Source organism: Halichoeres trimaculatus, unplaced genomic scaffold (genome assembly GCF_033239565.1).
Source record: "Halichoeres trimaculatus isolate MK-OKI-2021-1 unplaced genomic scaffold, fHalTri1.1 fHalTri1_scaffold_3, whole genome shotgun sequence".
Classification (NCBI taxonomy): domain Eukaryota; kingdom Metazoa; phylum Chordata; class Actinopteri; order Labriformes; family Labridae; genus Halichoeres; species Halichoeres trimaculatus.
In genome coordinates this window covers 2,923,238-2,948,247 of record NW_027437181.1, presented here as the reverse complement: position 1 = coordinate 2,948,247, position 25,010 = coordinate 2,923,238, and the positions used below count along the sequence as shown (strand labels likewise).

Below are 25,010 nucleotides of genomic sequence, written 5' to 3'. Positions count from 1 at the left end.
AAAATGTTTATTAATTCTTTTTTTTTTTTTTCAACTTAACATATTTATTCTTCAATATGCAATCTTGCGATGCTGTGTTCATGTCCCGCATGGAAAATCTCCTACTCTTCCTCTCCCTCACAGTAACAAGGATGTGTTTAGGTACCTAGTACTTTGACAGAATTCAGTTGGTACCTATAAATGTACCTAATATGGTTCCCATCCCTAATTTGAGTTTCCAGCAAATTTTTGAGAAAACTTTTTGTTCCATTGGCCGATTTTTTTTTACTTGTTAAAAGCAATTCAGACCTCATTTTGTCTTTAACCTCCTATGACCCACAACCAAATGTGTGGTCTTTACATTTCTGACTCTCAGATGACATTTCCTTTTAAAAAAAAAAAAAACTTTGATGAGTTTAATTTAGGGATGTTGTACTGGAAAAAATGGAAATCGTATTTCCTTTTTTCAGTAGAAAATGTCGTGTTTCAAGTTGTTTAAAGATAAAAAATGAGGTCTGGCAGATTTTTTTTCACTAGTTACAAGTAATTCAGACCTCATTTTGTCAAACAAGACATTTTTCTGGACTGGTCAGGTCAATTTGGATTGTTTAAAGTCTAAAAAGACATTTTCTACTGATGATAAGACAAAAACACCTGATAAGATTTCCATTTTTTCCAGTGTGCCCATTTCATCTTTTGGTGAAATCACAACATTAAAACCATTTCAGTTGAATAAAACAACATTTTTAAGTACAATTACACTAATGACAAACAACTCAGAGAGTACTCATAATGCAAATAATCAAACTCCCTGTACAAAGACCAGGTTTAGTTTTTATGCCCATGAGGTCTTACTTTTCCCAAATAGCAAGGTTAAATAACTTAACACGACATTTTGGACCGAGCAGGTGAATTAGTTTAATAAGACAGTTTTAGTTAAAATGAGAGAAAAACACTTGATGAGATTTCAGTGTTTTTGCAGTGCACACACTGCAGGTTGTAAACAGATGAATGAAGAGGTGTTTTGTTGGGGGGGCAGGCAGCACCTCTACCATCGGTAAGAAATCTTCACCAATAGCTGAAGCTGCATGGGTGCTGACATCATATCACTCCCACATCTCCCCGTCTTGATTTCAGCCCCACCCGCTCCTTTCCATTAGCGAGTCGCTCCGTGTCCCTGTGTTATTTAAAGCCAGAGATCCTCCCTCTCGCGCTGAGCCACTGTGTTGCATCTGTCTGCCTCGCCGCATGTGTGTCTGGGTACGTGTGTGCGCCCCTGTGTGTGTGTGTGTGTGTGAGAGTGCGCTAAAAAACCCAGGCAGCCAGTGGGAGAGCTAGAGAGCGGGGAGAGAGACGCGGGGGAAAGGCAAAAAGCATCCGAGAAGGGAGAAAGGAGACGGGAGTGTGAGAATGAAATTCATCCAGGCGATTTGCTTACTGCTCCTCTGTCCAGCTCTGAGCCTCAACACCAGGTAAGACACCAGCCGGAGCTCAGCTTTGCTCTTTGATTTCTGTGGTTTCTGCCTCTTTCCCCCTGCTCCAGACTGGAACAAAAGAGGGTTTGAAAGCATGCAATCTTAGATATCACTCATGTGAACGTCCGCTCAGTCCTGACAAACACTGGAGCCTTAATTCCTGCAGCTCTGCGCGCTTTCAGCATGTTGGAGACTGCAAGACTTAAAAGAAGGGAGCAGGAGCTTATCTGTTGAACTAGGCTATTATCTCTCAGCTGTGGGCAGCCTGAGAGACACTTGTCCTTTTGTGGTGCTAATGCACTGAACGCGATGCCTCCTGAATAGTGGTGACATTGCTTTTTGGGACTTTTTTTTTTGGCTGCCTGCTGGTCTGGAAGAGAGCAAGTTGAAGAAACTGGGAGAAAAGGACAAGGCGACTTGTGTTGCAGTGTATTGAAAAAGAGCAAGCGTGCGTGTCTTTGGAGTATGTGATGTATAGAAGAAGCAGGAGGGGGGGTCAGAGTTGCAGAGGGAGAAGGATCCAGAGAGAAACATGTGATGGGGGGGAGAGTTTTGATGATTAATTAAACCATTGATAAAATCGTCCTTCCTCCCTGCCAGCGCCTGACACTGCTGCCTTAACGAGAGCCGGGAGAGGAAATTCAGGGGCTCTGCCTGTGCCGTGGAGACATCACACGCAGGAAGGCATGCATTATAAAACTTGCCTTTTCCTTTTTCTTCTTGGTGCACGGAAATATCCTGCTCTCAGTGATGAGCCAAAACCTGAGCAATGCATGCTCGGCTGGAAGGACGCCTCACAAGTCATTGTTTAGTAAACTAAACAGACAAGTAGCTCCAGTGCTGTGCTGGATGCCAAACACATGAATGGCCGCTGTGTGAATAATTGATATTTGCCTCTGGGGCTACAGTAGATAGACTTATAAGAAAGAACTCAAGGTTACAGCCTTCGTCTCGCATATTTGTCAGAATTAGAGAGCCACGCTGATGATGAATGAGTCATGTAACCAGGAGCTGTATTGATGTATTAACCTCCAGCAGCAGCAGTAAGCAAATGAAGCTCTCACACTTCAACACAGAAACATTTTACTGCTCCTTTAAGGCATAAACAACCTCCAGGCAACTGCTGCAATCTGCTTCTGGTGGAGCCTACACACTGACTCCTGGAGCTGCCACAGTCTTCTCCAGGTGTGGTTTATTAATTAAGAAGTGCTTTATGTCTCAAGCTTTGGGTTTTATTAGCGTGAGCCACCCTCAGCCTTGGAGGTGATCCTTTGGGTGCTAATTGGAGAGGGAGGCATCCTGCCGTTAATTTGGCAGGTCAGCGCAGATCGTACGCTGCCTCTTAAGGAGGAGGATGTCGTGAAAAGTAATCACCCGAACACGCAGATGTAATCAGCGTTGTGTTGGGTTTTCCAAACTCAGCGGGAAAGACGATGAGCGTTGAGAGCGGGGTTTGGATTTGGGAAAACGGGGACGCCTCGAGAGTGACCTACTGAACCCGATTCCTCGACGAGTTTCACAAAATGCAACCAAGGCGACGGATACGGGATGATGAAATGTGAACATGGAAAACTGGTGTCCATAAAACACAAGAGGATACACTGCAAAAAACAGGAATCTTATCAAGTTTTTTTTGTCTTATTTTCAGTAAAAAATGTCTTTGAAGACTTAATTTGAGCCACATTCACCTGACTAGTCCAGAAAAATGTCTTATTTCAAGTTATTTAAAAAGAAAAATGAGGTCTTCATTGGTTTTAACTCGTAAAAAAAATCTGCCAATGGAACAAAAGGAAAGTTACTTGTATTTAGACATCATTTTAGTTTAAAAACATGTTTTCTTGTTCCATTGGCAGATTAATTTTATGTGTCGCAAGCAATTAAGACATCGTTTTAGTCTTTAAATAACTTGAAATTCAACATTTTTCTGGACTGAGCTGTTGAATGTGGCTCATATTAAGAATAACAGGACAATTTTTATTCAAAATAAGACAAAAACAACTGATGAGTTCATCTTTTACAGCGTACTACCCTGGTAGACTCATCCAGCAAATATGATACACAGTATTTTAACTTTTTTTGTGGATAATAAAGTGTATGGAGCCCCTCATTATAAGCTTTTTTTCATCCAAATCTTTGATGCTGAATAACAGAGATGTTGAAAACGCCTTCATTCACTCTCTGAAAGGTATCCCCGCTACTTTCACTGCAAAAAATTGAAATCTTATCAAGTGTTTTTGCCTTATTTGAATAAGAAATGTCTCGTTATTCTTAATATGAGCCACATTTACCTGACTAGTCCAGAAAAATGTATTATTTTAAGTTTTTTTGAGACAAAAATGAGGTCTGAGTGGCTTGTTTAAAAAAAAGCTACTTGTATTAAGAAATTATTCTAGTTTCAAGCAAAATTTTCTTGTTCATTCACTTGTTACACCCTTACTTTTGTCTTCAAATAACTTAAAACTAGACATTGTTCTGGACTGACCAACTTAATGTGGCTCATATCAAGAATAACAAGACATTTTTTATTAAAAATAAGACAAAAACACTTGATAAGATTTCATTTTTTACAGTGTACTACCCTAGTAGATTCATCCAGCAAATAGACTGTACCAAACGATGACACATCTTAGGATGTTACTCAGTATTTGAATTTTTTTTGGAGAAAAAGTGTCGGAAACTGTTTAACCTTAAACTTTAAGCTTATTTCCATCTGATTCTTTGATGCTGGATTACAGACATGTTGGAAAACTTCATTTACTGTCACTGAAAGATATCCTCGCTTTCTTCACTGCAAAAAAAAAAAAATCTTATCAAGTGTTTTTGTCGTAAAAAATGTCTTGTTATACTTGAAATGAGCCATTTTTAACTGGTCAGTCCAGAAAATGTCTTGATTCAAGTTATTTAAAGACAAAAATGATGGTCTGAATTACTGTAACAGGTTAAAAAAAATGTGACTATGGAACAGCCTACAATTATTATTCAAAGTAAGACAGAAACACTTGATAAGATTTCATTTTTTTATAGCGTACTACTCTGGTAGACTCATCCAGCAAATAGACTGCCCCAAATGATGACACCTCTCAGGATGTTACACAGTTTTTGAACTTATTTGGGGAGGAAAAAAAAGTGGTAAACTGTTGTACCTTTAACTTTAAGCTTATTTCTATCTGATGTTTTGATGCTGCATTAGAGAAATGATGAAACAAAAAAATGTAAAATTGTTTTCTCAGTCTTTCTCATCACACAAAGAGAATTGTTGTCCTCTTCAGAAAGTTTTTTGCTTCCCCCATAAACCGATTATCTTTGTCCCTGTCCAACGCAGCAGCGACATGTTGATCCGTCTCTTCAAGGCAAAACCCTCGCTCAGCAGTGGCTCGGCTATTAATGGACTTTTAACGAACAGAACAGTAATAAAGCATCTGCATGGGCGTTATGGTTTTATTTTCCCGCTCCTGGAGATTCATCTTTACTGGAATCCATGGATGGATTCATTGAAAGGTCACAGCTGAGCACAGAAACCAGTTGATCCATAACACCTGTCAGCTTCATTACTCTCCCGCTCCTCCTGCAGTGGCTGTCATGCTCTTATCTTTGTCATGTATGTTTGGAATTAGCTCTGCTGCTGAAAGCTGCTGCTAATTAGCCACAGTGTGTTATATAGCTTTATTAGCTTTATTGTCTTTTGATCTGCTGCTACCCCACAGTGCGTCTGCCGTCTAACAGAGGCAGCCGTGCATTTAACGCAAGGGTTAACTGCTGATACTGGTGTGCAGATTTAGCATTTAGCATTAGCCAATTCCTCCAGCATTGTGTCTGTTTGTCAAATTAGCTTGGAGATGAAATTGTTCCCAGTAATACCCCTGAAATTAGACTGGGAGTTGTTGTGATACTTCCACACAGCTGACATTTTCTTTGACATTTGACCATGAAGACAAATCCCACATGATGCTCACAGCACCTGTAGCGCTCGCCAGAGTTCCTTCAACGGAGGACTTCTTCAGCCCAATGAAGGAAACCTACACTCAGAATCAGCAGCTATGGAGACTTTATATAGGTTTTAGCGCAGTAACACTTGTTTTTTCACAAAGGGAGTTGGAGAAACCATCAATTCTAGTATCAGATTTTTTGCCGATATCCAATACGCCGATTTTTAACAACTCATTTAGCAGAAACTGATATTTTTCTGGGCACATAAGTGCAGAGATCATCAACTCTCTTCTGTATTGAAAGTAGCGTACAGTATTATGATGCTTACTCATCACATTTGTTGTGCAATATTCATTTCTTTGTGCAAAATAACAAAAATATAAACTTGAAACTGTATATTTATTTATGAAAATTGCTTTCACACAAAAAAAATCCAAAGATAAGTCCCCGTTCAAAGCCGGATGATGCTCTAACGTAACTCATAACCAGGGCAAATTTGGCCAATTTCATAATTGACAGTCAGTAAACACGACCTCTGATAACAGGGAACATATGAGAAGGGCATTTGTTCAGCAGTTAAACCCAAGTTGAATAGATTCAAGTTTAACTAATCACAAAAAGTGCAAAAAACATCTACAGCTTCAGCCCATTATTTTATTGGTTTATTATATCAGTGGAATCTGGTGTGTTGGCCAAAAACGACGTTCGGTCAGAAATAATAATAATTTCTTTTCTTTCGAGGGTCTAATCACTTTTTGATTCCCTTCCTGACATATTTTACAATCCCAGAAAAAAATACAGAAGAACGTCAGCTGTCATTCATCGTTAAACATGATGTAAAACCTTGTTTTTAACCTCTTATAACTAATAAAAGCAGATTTTTTTCAGAAAAAAGAGGACTTGAATACAAGGCAGCCAAATGATATCTTCAAATCACCACAACAATCAGACGTGAGAAACATTTCTACCAGGTGTATTAATTTTTTAAAGTTTGACCGCAGCCCATCCGGAATGACTGGAGAGATGGATTTTTTGACCTGTACTGCAGCCAGCCACCAGGGGGAGCAGTTTTTCGTGGGGACATCTGAAATTAAATTAAAGACCAACTGCACAATAAATACAAATGTAAAAAACACCACATTAATTTCATAGGGTTAGGGACAGTTAAAGTCCCATCTGGAACCACATCAATGTTTGATGCTTCTGCTAATGTGATCATGGGATGTTACCACCAGAGTCACTCTGTAAGGTACTTAAAAAGAAAAGAATTTATTTTGAGTTTTGGGACTATTTACAATCCCACTAACATGTGTTGACATTTTAAGACCTTTAAAGATAAATCCAAGACATTTTAAGGCCGTCTGAGGCCTTGTTTTTAGGTCCATTAGCAACAGCTAATTGCTAGTTACCTAATTATTCCACATCCACAATTTATGAGCCTTTTCTTTTTCTCTGAAGTACCACTGCGGAACTTAGATGTGCATAAGCAACAAACAGTTTCCCACTATCCCACCAATTGGCAGAGCTGTGTCACTTCCAATATAGCTGCCTCCTTGGTTTCACCGAAACAGATTTTCAAGGCATCACTACCAACCTCCATTAATTTGAAACCAAAACTCCATAAGATGAATCTTGAATATATGTAGATACAGATTTTATCTCCTCTGGGGTTTTTCCCTAGGGGTACCTTTATTAAAATGTTGCAACATCCCAGAATGCATTGCATGTGAAGGTCTCTCTCAAAAATAAGTCAGAATTGTATATTACCAACCTTTATGATATTTTTCCTCAAAATTCTGATTTTTTTTTCTGTAACTAAAACCTTATTTGAGCCTGAAAGGGTTAAGACTTTTTTAAGGATCTGCGGGAACCCTGATAATCAGCCGGATGCTTATTATTTTTAAAAGACTATTAAAATTAGGGATGCACGATGTTGGATTTTTGCTGATATCCGATATGCTGATATATCAAAACCCCTTTTGGCCGATACCGATACTGATAATCACAAGTTTGTTTTTTTCACTGTAAAGAAAGCTACGTCTATCCTGTGCTGGAATTTATATGTTACTCTTATTGTGACGGTCTTATTTATTTAAGAAACACATAAAACAAGACAAAAACATTTGATTTTACCATAAATAAGAAATGTATTATTTTTTCAAACTCAAGACATTCAGTATTGAAATACAGAAAAATAATTTCTTTAGATCACATGAACTTTAAACGTAAAATGCATTTTTAAACATAACCAAGTTGCATTTGATTATTTTAGAGCTACTGTAACAACCTGGTGACAGACACAGAGCTCTGCAGTGCAAATAAATGAAGTGCTACATTTTATTTAAGGAGCTTATTTTTCAGATGGAAAATAATAATAATCCTAACTGAATAGCACCTTATCGGCTGTGCCTATCTGCAGAAATGTTCATATCTGCCGATACCGATAAACGTGTTTTTAAGCTTTTATCAGCCGATACCGATATTGTGCCGATAATATCGTGCATCCCTAATTAAAATAGACTATTAAATAGTCTAAATTGGTTTGGGAGAGGGGTTTTCTGGGAAAACAGGATGCCTCAAGTGTGATGAAATATGAACATGAACTACTTGAAGAGAAATGACACCATTTGAAAACTGGTGTCCATAAAACACAAGAGGATGCACTGCAAAAAACAAAATCTAATCAAGTGTTTTTGGTCCTAATTTCATTTGAAAAATAATTTCCGTCTTATTCTAGTTTCAAGGAAATTTTCGAGCAAATTTTTCTTGTTCCAGATTTTATTTTTACTCGTTACAAGCAATTCAGACCTCATTTTTGCTGTGAAATCACTTAGAATAATACATTTTTCTGGACTGACCAGATCAATATGACTCATAGCAACAATAATAAGACATTTTTTATCAAAGATAAGACAAAAACACTTGATAAAATTTATTTTTTTTTTGCAGTGCACTTCCCTAAAATGCTTCATTTAGCACTATAATCCATACAGATACAGCTTTTGTCTTTGTTGCCTTCTTCCCTGGTCATCAAAACCACAACAAACTCAGTGAGCATTTTCCTCATTCCTTCATCAGACTGCGTTCCTCCTCAAACACCTGCCCGTTTGTTGTTATCCTAGAGGCCACGAGCGCGCACCAAGCCTTATCTCTTGTGACATCCCCATTTTTTGCTGTAATGGTTCAACATTGAAGAAAGTGACTGCCTGGTGTATCTGCGTCAGGAAAAATGAGTTGTGACTGCAGCTGTCTCCTCCACGTATTCCTCCGCCTTGCTTTGCTCGATCCACTATCATCACATCAGTGGTGCGTGAGAAAATCCATTTCCTATGTTAACTGCAACCTCCATTGTGTGACCTGATAGAGTCGCCTTAAGGAGGCAGAGTTAATGAAATAGGAGCTCTTTCATTTTTTTAATGTATGATAGCAGCACTTTGTCGAGCCTTTGGTCCACGCTTAATTCACTTTTATAGCCTTAAAATCTGAAAAGAGGACGCTGATGTTGGAGTCAAAACATGGGAGAGTATTTTAATCTCACTTGATTTCACATTTTTGGATCTCACAGGATCTAATTCTCATTATCGGTGGAAAATTGGCCAAATTAACCCTTTGGTTCCAGATGAACGCTTGATGAAGAAGGATTTGGCTTTAATGGATCCAGTGGATTACTCAGTAATGGTGGCTCAGGGCTGTGTGTCGTTGCAGAAATCAATTGATGCTCAGGCACAACACAAGGCTGCATCGACACGAGTCCCCTGAGATATAACCGTGCACCCTGGGGTCAGGGTTGGCTGGGAGGGGGAGGTTGTGCTCCTACAGTACGGTACAGTCAGCCTTCCCTGCGTTGGTTGTGTTTTTTATTCACGGCTCCATACAGATCAAACACTTCCACCTTTTTTCACTTTCACATATTCCCTTTCAGAGCTCTTTTCTTGACACGTTCTTTGAAGTCTCTTACCTTTGCAGAGCCCTCTTGGAAACAGAGATATCTGGTGGGATCTCCACCGCATCAAATATTTATGAGTATTTTGGACGGCAATTAGAAAGGCTAGAGACAGAAAGAGTGGGTTTCTACGCAGACACATGGCTTTATATCTTAACATCTGCCTGTGGTTGTGAACATATTGTGAATCAAGCGGAGCATCTCTTTAATCTCACACAGGGTCAGACATGAAAGCGAGGGTAATTTATGAGATGTGACAATTAATGATGGAGCCGGATATTACAGTAAATGGTACATGATATTGTTGACCAAGGTCATTTCCTCTTGTGCGATCACCTCCTGTGATAGCATGAAGAAACATAATGACCCCCTCAAGGAGCTAAAGCAAACATGACGTCTGAATACTGCATCAAAACGAACAGTTTTCTGTGTAAGGAAGAGCACGGATTCCCTCTCCGTCTCCATCTGTCACATGTTTGCTGAGTTGAAAACATCCCACAGATCATCATTTACATCCGATCGATACTTCCTCACGAGTGACAATGAATAAATTCAATCAAGGCGTTCAGCAGCCGAGAGAAACTCCACATGACGTCTCATTGAGCCGGCGCCCCAGACTGGAGTTTTTTGCTTTGATTTGCACTTTGTCAACGCCGCGATGAAGGCTGTTGTGTGCAGAGTCGAGTTGTTCGCAAATATTTCCTCACAATGGTGGAGAGGATTGACTACAGAGGTCAAGTGTGAGGCAGATGAGGAAGCAGACCTTGGTATTGACCAGGGGGGAGCTGGTAATGTCAATCTCTATATTGACTGAATGCTGTGGTAATGGCAAAATGGAAACAATCCACCTTTGGGACCAGACATCACCTGTTCTGAACAAACCATGGCTCGGATAGGTAAGAGAAGAACACAGAGACTCCAACGTTTTTATTCACTTTAAGTATTCTCAGGTCAATTTGGCCCCTGCTTCCTGGTACCTCTTACATTCGAAACGATATGGTACCAATTCCCGGTTCCTGTCAATCGGTATCAGTATTATGTGGTAAAAATTATTAGTTTGTTATTTTAAATTTAACATATTTATTCTTCAATATATAACCTTGCAATGCTGTGTTCATGTCAAGCATGAAAAGTCGCCTGTTCTTCCACTCCCTCAGAGTCACAAGGATGCTTTTAGGTACCTAAACATGGTACCTTTTGATTTTGAATCGGTACCTGGTACTTTTGACAGAATTCAGTCAGTACCTATAAGTAAGGATTAAACAATGATGAAGCGTGCATTAGACCGTTCTAAGGCACGACGTGGAGTGGGAACACCACAACGCGCAGCGGTGTGGTGTTACTCCGCGGAGTGCACTGGTGGGACAGGAGGAGAGAGAAGTGGAGCTGTCTGCAGCGCTGCCTTTCATCCATTACGAACACGCAGAGGGACAGAGGTGAAACTGTTGCTGTATCAGCCAATAATGGCATGATCTCACACTGATCACTGATAAAACAACAGTTTGCTACTGTATAAAAATGGCGTGGTTATGTGTTATTTTAAAAGGCATTATTGAACTGTCTCGAGTGGGCCAGTGGAGCACGCAGTCAGCTGACCCGGAGCCTTTCAGTTTCACTTTCAGCCTGTGTTTGTTGTCTGTTGTGCGGTCTCTGGGGCTCTTTCTAATTGTCTGTTGTCATCCTCAGTGAGAATGAATGTTGTAATCATCCAGATAAATATCAAACATGTTTGAAAATTATCGGGGCGGCTCCGACGAGTCTGTGAGACGATCGTGGGGCTAAAGATTCATCTGTCAACCGCTCACACTAGAAGATAATCTTGCCCGAACGTCGGGCCCGATTTTAGTCTCCGACCAGGTTTCTTCCCTGATTGTCGGGAGGACCGAATCTAGGTTAAATCGGGCAAGAATCCTGTAGTGTTAGCCAGGCTTTATAGAGACGGGGCCCAGTAGGAGCGCAGGCTGCCCTCATATGCGTTGAAATATGTGTGACGCGTTGCTATGGTAACGCGCACAGCGGAGTGATACAACGGTGATTTAACTTGCCGAACTAACTTTCAACTGGCGTGCATTAGACCAATCTAAGGCACGCCAGTTGACATTGTAATTCTCACTGACCATGGTATAAAAGCACCTAATTCGCTTCCCATCCATAATGACAGATCAATCTAAAGGCCCTTTTTATGCTCAACGATGAATACAGATCTGGATACAAACGGAGCCTTCTGTGCTCATTTCATCTGTACTTCCACACGTTTCCACATCAATAAATCAACATTATCTCAAGATGCTTTCCAAAAAAACATGAACAGGTCCAGACCTGTTAATGGTAAATGTAATTAGCAGAAACCCAACATCAAGATAAGATAAGGAGTCTGATCTCATCTAAACCAACCACGAGTAACAGCAGTGTTAACAGCAACAACAGCATTTAAAAAGTGACAAAGGGGAGGACAAACTTCCCTTTAACAAGCAGAAACCTCGGACAAAACCAGATTAACAAAGCTTAAGGTACAAGCAAAACGGAGCAGTACTAGCAAAAACCGTGGGGGCAGTGTTACTGTTACTATTCCACATGTAGGTTCAGGAAGAAGAGCTAACAATGGTGGCACTTCTGGGATGTATTCAACAGCTTCACTGACCACCGCCTCTTACAACGCTGCCTACATTTTTGTCTTTTATGTTAGAGATACATCAGCAATACCTCATCCACAGTCGCTTTGATTGGTTTTGAGTTTGTTGTTGCCTTACACTATTGACTCTGGGCTGCTCCCCCTGGTGGATGTATTGGTTAACAGCAACACAGTTGTAAAGGACACATGGGAATATGTGAGCAGTGATGGTAACATCATTTGAAAAGAACAGATACATTTTCGTACGTATAGATAGATAGATAGATAGATAGATAGATAGATAGATAGATAGATGGATAGATAGATAGATAGATAGATAGATAGAAGACTCTGATGACTGCTAAAGGGAGGAGAGTACAACAGAATAGAGTAGAAAATAATAGAATAGAAAATAATTTATTTATCCCTGAGCGGAAATTCAGAAGTCACAGCAGCAATCAAGAAAACCAAAGTAAGAAAGTGTATAGAAAGTGCAAAAAGCTCCATAAGAAAATAGCTGCTGACAGCTTGTCCATCATTGTCCAGTCAGCCAGCCTCCACCTCCACAGGGTCCAGGACTGAGCTTCTTCAGCAGTCTGTTCAGTCTCTGTCTCCTGGATCCTGTCTGCTCACAGCAGGTGAAGCTCTTCCAATGTGGTGTTGGTGTCTTGTGTTAGCTCTGTTAGCCATGTCTGTGATTAGCATGATGCTACTCTGCCTTCTGGTATTCCCTCAGTTGCTGGGTTAGCACAGCTAGCTCGTCCATCTTATTGGAGATAGATCTTATGTTCCCAATAACAATGGATGGAAGGACAGGTCCATGTCGTCACTTCTCAGCTCTCACCTGAGAACCAGCACGTCGTCCTCACCTCCTTCACCTCACCTTGTGGGAAACATCCGGCCTAGCACCAGTTAGCATTGACATGCTAAGGCTGCTAACAGCTGATTTACAATGCGACTATGGTTACATGTGGGATCTCCAGACTGTCACAGGAGCAAAAATAGTAAAAATATCACTGGAGACAAAACCAGTTTGGTATCAACACCAACTATGTATTTATAATAAGACAAAAACACTTGATAAGATTTAAGTTTTTTACAGTACATTGTACCTTTAAAATCTTTCAGAAAATGATGCAAGTGTATCAAATCGTATCGTTGGTTGAGTATCGTGATAAATATTGTGTATTGTATCGTATGGTAACATCAGTGTATCACTACAGCCCCAGAACACACGCTGTGCTCTCTCTGGTTTGATAATCTTGGTGAAACCATGTAGTGTGTATGTGTTTCAGATTAAGGAGAAGATAACCTGTGAAGATTCTCCTTGTGTTTGTGATACTACCTGATTTAAAACCCTGTGGTGTGATCCAGGCTTGAGTCAGGCTTGATTATATCAGCGTGTGTCAGGTTGTAACCGAGCCTTACCTCCATCATTACCTAAATGAACCGGGGCTTTATTTACACTGACATACGAGCTGGAGGCCCTGCCTGTTTGGATTGGCAGCTGTGAGTAAACATTTATGCCTTTCTCCGAGCAGCAGTTTGGTGGAAAGTGGTTAAAACGTCTGACTGGAGTGATGGTGCACCTTCGGAGAAAGGCATCTGCTTAATTGCAGAGCAGCAGAAACCAAAGACTTGCTTTTAACATGCAGGACTGATCTCTGTCTCTATTGAGCCAATGCAACATAAAACATCCGTACGTGTGAGACTTTCCCATCTGCACTGCATTCCCCTGCCGTCAGATATCCTCAGCTACAGACGTGTTCATACGTATGACTTCCAGAGGTGCAGTTAGACTCCTTAAGATGGGAGATCCTAATAACAGTGCCACCTGTTAATGTCCTCAAACTGGGAGCCATCATTGAAATTCAAAGGACATGGCGTAATGGTCACACCATGGCAACCACATTGGCCACATGACAGTAATGAAGTGGGCCACGATAAACAGAACCTTGGGTGGCTCCTACAAATGAGAAAGTAATTAAAAGGACTTGGGATCAGTGCAGGGTGAAGAGCAGACAGACGTTTTATATTCAAGGCCACATTTCAGGTGCTGCGCCGGTGATCTCATTGCTCTCAGAAGACGTTTGAAATGACAGGAATGCTTATTCTTCAAACGCTCTGAGAGGTTGTCATGGATTCCTTGTTTTTGTGTGCTTCCTGCATCACTAAGTTTTATCGTTGAGCGTCATCGTGTTGTGATGTGAGGAACCAGAGAGCGGATGTTTGCTTGCTTTGGAAAACAAGAATGTTTGAGATGCAGACACTTTCAGGCTGGTCTCATCATGTTATGAAAGCCAGTGATTGTACATCTACAGACCTCAATTATTGAAGTTTAAACAGTGATTGTAATTAGTCTGAGTCCTTCACTTTGACAAATCTGACCCAGTAGAAAAACTTTCCCACCAGAACTGAACAGAACTGAGCATCTATTCAACATTCTTCCTGTTTGTCGTCAAGGGATGATGTCATTCCTTTCATCTTGAGTTATATAATGAGGTTAGCAAGCAGCTTTTACGTGCACTGCAGCCACCATCTGGTGAGAGCGTGGTATTACACACAGGTGCCTGTAAAATCATAGAATACTTAATTTTAAGAATGAGGCAACATTCAAATTAACTCTTTTTTTTTTTTTTTCTTTAAGTCTCATTACTATTACCAATATTTTGGCTTTGGTATCTGATCTGATACCAGTATTATTTAACATCCCCCTTTCTAATACGGAGAGAATCATGAGAATTATGTTTTGGCAACTTCAGTCTTTTCTAACTTTGAAAACTGAAATGAAATAAAAAAAAAAAAAATTAAATTGACTTTATTATTATTTTATGGGATTATAGATGTGTAAATGTGTGGTGAGTAAATCTTGAGTATTAACAGGAATTACAGTTTAATTGTAAACCTTGCACGTATTGCTAATCAGAGTTTTGAAATAAGTGTGAAATACCTGCAAACTGTTGTCATCTTCATTCATGTAACTTTAACAACTGTTGTTAGATTGATGTAAATAAACACACTAAAAAGAGTTGGGTTAAAATAACCCATCTTGAGCTGTTTTATATCAAACAGCTGGATCATTATAGCACCAGCCCAACAGTTGTTAATTTGACCCAATGAGATGGGTTGGTCCATTTTAACCCAGCAGATGAGTAAAATATTCTACCCAAGTTAATTACAATTCTGGGTCATTTCAACCACATATATTTAAACCGATACATGCTTAAAAAAGGGTGACCTCCGATACAAAACTGATATTTCAACTCTTAATATCAATATTTTTGTACTTATTAAGAAATGTATGTATAAAAATTCACATTTTAGCTGAGTTGGAAGTAAAAGACTTCTTCACCTCCACTCCAGTAGATGGCACTAAAGAGCTACTATCATGTATGTTGCCAATAGATTGTAATGTAAATACTATCTCAAAGTATATTTAAAATACTTAATTTCTAAAACTTGATAATGTGGGTTTTTGTTGTACTGAGCAAGTCAGTCTACCATAGACTTTAATGTTTTCCCTCAATTTTGAGTGATATTTTGATTTACATAAACATCATCCATATTTTTTCTTTACTCAACGGTGTAGAATATTGCAATATATCACAATATTGTGATATATTGTGACTCATCGTGATACTATTGTATTGTGACCTGAGTATCAAGATGCATATTGTATTGAGTGGTTCCTGCCAACACTCACCTCTACCGTGGAGCACTATGGTCAGTCCATGCTGTGGAACATGGACCACAGGTCTGTACTGTAGAGCGCAGACAGCCAGTTGATACTGCAAATCCCAAACAACTGATCTATGGCGAAGTGTTCAGATAGTTAATCCACGTCATGAGTGGCAAATACAGCCTGAGCTTCTCACACACCTATGTATGGTTTCTGCCCATTAAAGGGGAGTTGTTCCTCTCCATTGTAACTTGCTAAATGCTGTAAAGCTCTACTCATGGTGGGTTAAGACGAGATAAGACTCCTTATCTTGTCTTGATGTTGGGTTTCTGCTAAACATTTAATTAACATTAATGGGTCTGTTAATGTTATGGAAAGTGTCGAGATAACGTTTGTTATGATTTGGCGCTATACAAATAAAGATTGATTGGTTGATTGATTGTACAGGGTCTCATATCCGCAGCATTCCCTCCTCACTCATGGTTACAAAATGCTGTCCTCACTAAAACTACTTTGCAAAAACTGATGTCAAAAAATGTAAAGGAGCAGTTATTTTAGTGTAAAGTGAAGTAAGTGAAGTGTGGTTACAGAGGAATATGACATATTGAATTGAAAAGGTGCTGATATGTGTGACTGCTCGATGCATGAAGCCAGACGTAGTGTCTGATTGGTGGAGCATGTCTGTTGATGTGATGACATTTGAAACACAAACAACCTATGTGCTGTGTCAAATGATGTATTTTGGGTTGATGAAGTTTTAACTCAGTGCTTGGGTTGCACCAGAATAACCCCTCTGATTATGCTGCATCAACATGTTTGGTCATATATGTCATATAAATAAAAATCACCCATTAACAAAAACGAATCACGTTTTGTAGCCTCCCTTGTCGTGGAGTTGAAAAACAGATCCAAGTCTTCATTGTGCACATAAAGGATTTATTCCTCTTAATTTTTTGTACACACATCCGTTTGTGGGTGTTTATTTATTTTTGCACACAAATCCCTCCACCTGTCAGGCGTGACACACTGAGACGCTGATTAAACAACCTGCTTTTTACACAGATCTGCTCTTGGCTGGTCACTAACAAGGAAATATTATCACGCCGCGCTGTTCCAGTTATTCGTCTCATAGCTGACATTTTTGGACTGACTAAATGACACGTCAGTACGCACTCAGCGGCTTATTTCTCAGGTAGGAACAAGTGAAGCTAACGCAGCCTTCTGTATTGTGCTGTAATTCCACCGCCATGACGGTTTTACCATCTAGTCTTTATTGAAACCGTGACAGAGAGGCGGTGAATCAACTTAACAGCTTTTTTAAATTATATACTTTAAAAGTGAGGTTTGTTTGTATCATTTTGTTGGTTGTGTTTTGGCTGGGTGTTTAAAAAGTTGTTAAATGTGGCATAATTCAGCAGCACAGAGCCGCGACTGTTGCTGCCAACATCACCGTAAACTTCAACCTGACTTCATGAAAAGAGGATTTATAACAGAGTGTTGTTTTTACTCTGCTCTAGTTTAAACCAGTCGACTTTAAAAAAGTAGAATTCAGTTTGAATGAGTCTCCTTCATCTTCCAGAAATGACCACATACTGCGTGCTGCAGCTGCACTTGTTGAATTAATAACCAAACACACACATCGGAGAAAAGGAACAGCAGCACAGCTAATTAGCTGCTCAGCTGCTACATGTGCAACAGCATGTAAATGTACCTGCAAATGGAGCTCTGGTCCCATCAGATGTCTGTGAGTGTGTGTGTGTGTGTGTGTTAGAGTGTGTTTTCTCATGAGTAGCTGCAACAAAGGCGCTGTGGTTGCATGCTGGCAGCTGTCAATCAAACAGACAAAGACGTGCCCTTCCAGTCGGCCGAGACAAAATCAGTGTTACCCCTTAGAGTTTTTCCTTTCAGAGAAACTGGGAGTGGAATTAAAATCCTGCTGCTTTATTGTTTCTGGTTGTGAAATAAGCTGAAAGCTCATAATCACGTAACAACTTCAGAAGAACGTAGTAGCAGTTTTTGGCAAACAGTTTCAGCTCCACGCTTCTGAAAACCACACGAACGCTGGTGTAGCTACAGTACCCGATGATATATTTGGCACTCCAAGCTCGGAGGATCTTCACACAGCAAGTAACTAAGCGTATCTGCTGACATTCAGCAGCACAGAGTGGGACGGAGAGTGGGCTGAAAACAGCTGCTGCACCTAGAAACAAGGTTAAAGCTGAGTTCCCAAGCTCACACACATAAAAAAAAAAAATCAAAATAAGGAACTGAAATCACTAAAACAATACGTTTGGTGGAAGAGAAGTTCACAGTAGGTGATAGTTTTGTAGGATAAACATTATTTAAAGGTTTGTTTTCATTTTTAACACTGAAGTATAGAAGTGGTTCTATAATAAGGGGTACATTTCAAGTCCATTGGGTAAACTTTTCAATTTTACTAAGTATGAATTTCAAGCAATGACCAATTGTATGGGGTTGAAAACCAAAACAATCATCAGAACATGACAAAGTTTTAAAAACAATTTAAATAATTGATTTTGATAAAAATAATTCACTTTGTGTGTGTCTCAGAAATCTGTGTCAAACCCTGTAAATCAGCAATGGTTTGCTCCAAAGTCACATGACCCCAATCAGCTGAGGTCCCATCCTTTTTGGTGTGAACCTTGAAGAAAGTGTGTCATGCTTCAGCTCCTCCTCATCAATATTTCATCAGAATGATTGTCTGTACATGGGGCACATTAACTGTTCATCAACTGTGTTACCAACATTTTCTGCTCTTCTTAGTATAGATGTTATAAAGAGCAAACTGTGAAGAAAAGGAGCATAATAATATGGATTTATGTTGATAAAATCGTCACAACTTTTTTCCATAACACAGTTACTTAAATATATTAGCTTACCAATTAATGACTTTAGTACATCCCAGGTATAAACTTTGCAAACAAATAGAATATGAAGCTAAAAAAGCACAGATTTTTTCACTTTTCTGTGAACAGTGACGTCTTAAACCCACCCAGGGTTGATGGGTGTTGAGTCAGAGATCCTCTTTCAGCAGAGCTGTCTGTGTTTGGTGCAGGCTCTGCTTCAATCTGCATCTTTTTCCTGCTTTTACTAAGATTACATTCCCATCACTTTTATTCTTAATGACTGCTATCTTAACTATTCTTTTTAGGGACTACAGATGAAAATTAGTCCTTCTAGCTAACTCAAATATAATTATTGATACGCTCAGTCCCTGCCCGATGAAGGGATAAATACAAATGCAAAGGTACAAAACACTTAATCGTATCCCCGGAGACTTGATTCCTTTCCACTTTCTGCTCAAAGGATTGATTTCTTCTCATCGTCTTGCCAACTTCTTCATGCTCCTCCAGTTTAATACAGCTGTTGATTAAAGAAGCTCCAGTTGAAGCTGGATGTGAATCCTCATGGCTGAATCCAGCAGCACTTTATTACATCCCTCCCCTGCTGTCAGTGCAGATATTAGTGTTTGGTTGTCACAGTCGTTGTTGTAATTGGCAGGCACTTAATTGCTCAGTCCCTGTAAACATGATGCTTGTGTCCTTTCAGTGATGAGTCATTACTGAGAAGCCTGGCTCTTTGTTTAACACTGTACCGCAAGATGTGTAACCATATTAAACAAAAGCCGAGCAGCGTCTTATGGAGGCTCTGGTGAAAAGATGTGTGATGTTTGCGTTTGGCTGTTGCTGAGCGGCTTTTGTCTTTGAACCCAAAGAGGATCAGCTGCATCTGCTCTTTATGCCTGTATGTAAACTGACGTGCAGGATCCTCCGTATGACCTTTATCTTTGATGTGGGGAAGAAATCAAAGTATGATTACCTGCAAATGCTTTTGGGGAATAAATTGAGTTTGAATCTGACACCTGTGCTCGGATTCCTCTGGAGAGGAAACATCCAAAGAGCTGAAGAGTGAAGTCTATCTTTAGCTGATTACTATCGATGCACTGACTGGTAATTATTTTCATCACTGACTAATCTTATCTTATTAATTGACTTAATTGCTCGGTCTTTGACGTCAGAGAGTGAGTAACGTTGCCCTTCAAATACCCTCCTTAGTAATGCCATGATATTTGGTGGTGTTCTGCAACCAGCAATCAAAGATGCTGTGAGGAGTATCTGTTTTAATTGCACTCCCATGCCCCCTTCTGGCTTGGAGTCTCTGCACACTGTCGTAAATGATTTCTAGTGAGGCCTGTGTTTGTTTTGGAATTCAATGGAGACTGGATAAAAACAAATTTTCTTTGTTCAAGACAACTTTTACCAGTACAGTTACGTATGACACGGTTTGAAACGTGACGTCAAGCCACATACATCAAGCTGTATGTAGTGCTATCGGCAGCTGTCTGTATTTAGCTCAGCTGACAGCCTGGTGCTCTGAGACGTGTTTATAACGTGTAACGTTAGTGAATCCTGGTTCTGTCCTGCAGGTCATCTTCCAATCAGAGCCAACGTAACCTCACTCTTCATTTTATTGATAGACTCTCAAGTTTGAACAGACCACTGCAGAATAACTGCTGACTGTGGGTTGGAGTCAACATTAGCACTAACAGATTAAACCTTGTATCAGCCCTTAGCTGGTGTTTTAGCCTTTAGCTTGTTCTTCAACCTTTAGGTAGTGTTTTAGCCTTTAGCCTGTGCTTTTGTCTTTAGCTTGTGTTTTAGCATTAAGCTAGTGTTTTAGCCTCTAGCTTGCTGAATGCATGGTTAGGCATTTAGCTTGTGTTTTTACCCTTGGCCTGTGCTTTAGCCTTGAGTCTGTGTTTTAGCCTTTAGCCCGTGTTTTAGCCTTTAGCCCCTGTTTTAGCCTTTAGCTTGTTTTTTTAGCCCTTAGCCAGTGTTTTAGCCTTTAGCTCGTGTTTAAGCCCTTAGCTAGTGTTTTAGACTTAAGCTTGTGTTTTGGACATTGGCTTGTTTTTTAGCCTTAGGCTCATGCTTTTGCCTTTAGCTTGTGTTTTAGCATTAAGCTAGTGTTTTAGCCTCTAGCTTGCTGAATGCATGGTTAAGCATTTAGCTTGTGTTTTTTACCCTTGGCCTGTGCTTTAGCCTTAAGTCTGTGTTTTACCTTTAGCTCATGTTTTAGCCTTTAACTCGTGAATAGGCCATTAGCTTGTGCTTTGCCTTTAGCTCGTGTTTAAGCCTTTATCTTGTTTTTTAGCCTTAGGCTCATGCTTTTGCCTTAAGCCTGTTTTGTAGCATTAAGTTAGAGTTTTGGTCTTTAGCTTGTGTTTTTACCCCTGGCCTGTGCTTTAGCCTTAACTCTGTGTTTTAACCTTTAGCTCGTGTTATAGCCTCTAGCTTGTGTTCAGGCCAATAGCTTGTGTTTTACTTTAGCTTGTGTTTTAGCCTTTAGCTTGTGTTTTAGCCTTTAGCTTGTGTATCGGGTTTAGCTGGTGCTTTTGCCTTTAGTCTTTGTTTCAGCTTTTAGCTAATGTTTTAGATTTTAGCTTGTGTTTTAACCACAAGCTTGTCCCTTGGCCCCATGTTTTAGCCTTTAGCATGTGTTTTAGTATTTCGCTGGTGTTTGAGCCTTAAGCCCTTGTTTTAGCATTTAGCTGGTGTTTTAGCCTGTAGCTTGTGCTCTATCTCTCTCCTGTTTCTCTTTCTTCTGCTCTTCTGTCCTTTTTCTGTCTGACAGTTAGGCTCCAGTGTCCACCATCACTACAAAATTAATCACAGAAATCATTTTCAGCAGAGAAAAACACAGATCTCTCTACTCTCTACTGAACTTCATCAGCTGATGGTGTTGTTATAGAGACTTAGACGTGTCATTAATCAGTCCGGTCCTGCCTGACCCAATTGGGAAGCTATGAAGTAGCATTTTTAAAGTGTGGTTTAGGATCAGTTATATATCTAGAAGGGAGACTTTTCAAGATCACTTAGAAACTCTTCACACTCTTAGTCTTCAACGGACAGGTCCAAAGTCACCAAAGACCACTTTCATACAGCCCCCTCTTTTATCTCACAGTGTATTGATCAATGCATCAAACTTTTCCTTCTATCAAACCTGATCTCAAAGGTTTGAAATCCCTGATCTTCACCAGTTTTGTTGCTTTACCTTATTTTAAACTCGACATCAGTCGACTGAGAACTAGAGTAAAGCCATCTCTACATTACATCAGCCGTAATAAAAGCATTCTGCAAACTGATCCAAACTGAGATTTATATTGTGGACTAAATGAAATAACAACTGGGAAAGTAATCTGCGTTTGACATAATCTCAAGAGCCGTACTCACAACTGTTTTCTCATTAGGCGAGTGTCTCATTGAGGAAGTAGACTGTACGAGTATTTCTCTAAAGCTCTCCATGCAGGCTTGCAAGGGTTTCTCCACATGGTTGATTTAACCTTTTAGATAAGCACGTCAAGGATCTGAAGTTGACCCAGGTCTTATAAAAAAACTAACAACAAAGCAGGCTGGTACCCAGTTTGGTCTTCTGTTGTGGCCCCACTTAACATACCCACGTTCAATCTCATGAAACATTTCCTGTTAACAGTAAGCGGCAGTTTAGTCATGGCTCTTAAAGTCTATGACTCATGGACGCTGATGTGTGTTTCATGTAATCAACAATCGAGGTGTTAAAATGACTAATATTAACAGAAATAGACGGTAGCGGTATGGGGCTGAAGGGCACAGAGCACGGCTTTGATATGTTGCAACTCGCTGACATGAGCAGACAACTGAAGCATTTCTCGGGGCCGTGTTTCAAAAGTCCGTGCTTGACGAGACGGTGAAGTGACAAGAAAAAGTAAATAATTGATTGTAATTTCAGATTTTATCATCAATTTTCTATCTTAAACGTCTGAATGTACTCATGATAAGGAAATATTCATGAAGTTGTTTAAGGCGTTTAAGCCACACATCCTCAGAAACCCTCTGTGAGTTTGAAAAGCAGCGTTTCCCTTTGCCTGATTTTCTTGTTTTCCTCTCGCCATGCTCTGTTTTTTTTTCCACCCGTCTCATCCAGAGAGCAGAGCTCGCTAAGCAGACAGGGTCTACCTCGCCATGTTTTCACATTCATAAAGTTATACTCCCTGACACCCAGGAGCTGCCCTTCACAGCCTGCGTGCTCCTCGATTGAACAGCTCCACTGAAGCAGCTCGTTTCCAGCTCGCCCAGGTCTACCTTGACAGTAGTTATCTGGGATCAAACGGAGGAGGAGGAGACGCGCTCACCTTTCTCCCTCCTGATATTCTCAGCCTTCTGGGGGATTCATCTCTCTGTTATAAACTACTTCTCCAATCATTAAGCTGCCACTTGCAATTTATCCGTTTCCCAATTCTCGTCTTTTATGCTGTTTAATTGGTTCACTATGGAACGAGTCAAAGTGCTCAGAGGCGTTACTATATTATACAATATTAGAGGGATCAGAGGATGTAGAGATATTGGTTTTGGCATGAGCAGAAGAAGAGGATCATAAATAACGCAGCCCAACACCAAAAAAGCTTGGATGATGTTAGAGGAAGGCAGAGCGCTCAGTGATTTTCTCCTTGTTTTCAGGAGATTTATTGAGTCTCAGTTCTCGTCTGTGCTCCAGTTCTTCTGCTCTGTTGAGACCGACGTGTTTTGTAATCGCTGTCACTAATTGTTCCTTTATTATTCCCCCCATCATTTATAAGTAAGATGTTGTGATTTCTTGAGATCTGAGAGCCGTGTCATTAATTCAGACGTGCTTTACCGTCCAAACAAGCATCCTCCAACAGCACTTAGCATTTCATCTGCAAACCAAAGAGCTGTGTTAGCATGATGCTGGAGGATGGCTCCACTAAAGGTATGCAGATCAAACCACATCTTTGCATCTTTGTGACTGTGAGGGAGCAGAAGAGTAGTTGATTTTCCACCCTGGACATGAACACAACATTACAAGGTTATAAAATGAAGAATAGATTTGTTAAATTGTAAACTTTGTCACTTGTTCTGAATTTTAAGAGCTGCAATAATGAGACAAATCACAAGGCGCTGGCTGAAAATGACAATTTGCTGGACACAAAATGGAAAGACTTTGTACATGAAATTTATGATACAGAAAAAAATTAAAATAAAATTAGAATCCAGAGAAACGGGAGAGATACACAATTAGTAAAACTCCAAATTATTCACTGGTTCAAAGTATTACAAAAGGACTATTTTTTTATTTTCTACTTTTTTATGAAAAGTTTAATTTACCCAGGATCTTTAGTTATTTTTCCTTATCCCATTGTCATATACTGTTGTTACATTATGATAATTCATTTCATCACTTTCATATTTATATTTTATTTTAATTTTCCTTTTTAATTGTGTTGATATTTTTATTTTATTTTATTAATCTGTACTATTTATCCATTTATTTATTTTCTCTGCTCTGACTAACCCTATCTTTAAATCTTGAAAAATGCAAAAAAAAAAAAGAAAAAAAAAAATCTTTGCAATTTTATCATCAAAAATAAATAAATAAATGAAAAATATAATGCCACATAAATGAAAAAAAATGCCAAAAAAAAAGGTTTGAGATTTTATTATCGAAATAATTAAAAAATATAATGCAACATAAATGCACACAAAAGTACAGCAAATTGGTACCGTTGAGTACTGATACTGTTTTGAATATATTAAAGGTATCCATCCCTACCAATTAGATGTGGGTATTTGCATGAAGCATCACGATACTTGGGTCACAATATGATAGTATGATGATATCACAATATTGGGATATATTGGGATATTAATAACAGTTAACTAAGAAAAAAAAGAAATGACGTAAATATCAATCACAGTATTACTCAAATTTGAAAGAACAGTTAAAGTCAAAACCATTTTCTTTAAAACTTTTCTATTTCCTTGTTTTTGAAATGCTGAAGACAAACGCCGAGTCACAAAAACTCTTACATTAACTACTGTGACATTCAGCTAATGTTGCAAAGAAACTGTTGTGTGAAAGACGAGGTCAGTTAAACTGATGAATGTCACTTTGTGAAACCAATGTTTCCCCTTAAAAATCAGATATTGTGTTAAGAAGTTACTGTTATTATGATTTTATCAGTCTACTATACTGTTAAAATAACCTTAAAATAATATTAAACCAACTGACCCCAAAATAGAGAGAAAACATTGATGCATCAAAACCCATATCATCAAGTTTAGAATAACATATTTTGAATATACTTTAATATTATATTAATGATACAGTTTATGGGCAACACACAGCAGAGTAGCTTTGTGGCGCCATCTACTGCTGTGGAGGTGCAGAGGTTAAAGTTTACTTCTAACTCAGCTGAAAATGCGCCCATGGTGCTGAAGTTAACAGAGATATTATATCAAAGGTCAAAGTAGCGCGAAATATTGCTGTATCATTGTGTTTTCACACCTCTGGCGCCAGTTTTCTTTTTCCATTGATAGA

At 39.4% G+C, this 25,010-nt stretch overlaps 1 protein-coding gene across 1 annotated transcript in view; it reads left to right on the top strand.

Moving 5' to 3' along the window:
* The first annotated feature begins 1,163 nt into the window (after window positions 1–1,163).
* luzp2 (leucine zipper protein 2) overlaps window positions 1,164–25,010 on the top strand; it is a 305,954-nt gene continuing 282,107 nt past the window's right edge. The window contains exon 1 of the mRNA XM_074665597.1: window positions 1,164–1,451. Coding sequence (XP_074521698.1) covers window positions 1,390–1,451 — 62 coding nt within the window. The 5' untranslated portion in view covers window positions 1,164–1,389. The remainder of the gene's footprint in view (window positions 1,452–25,010) is intronic.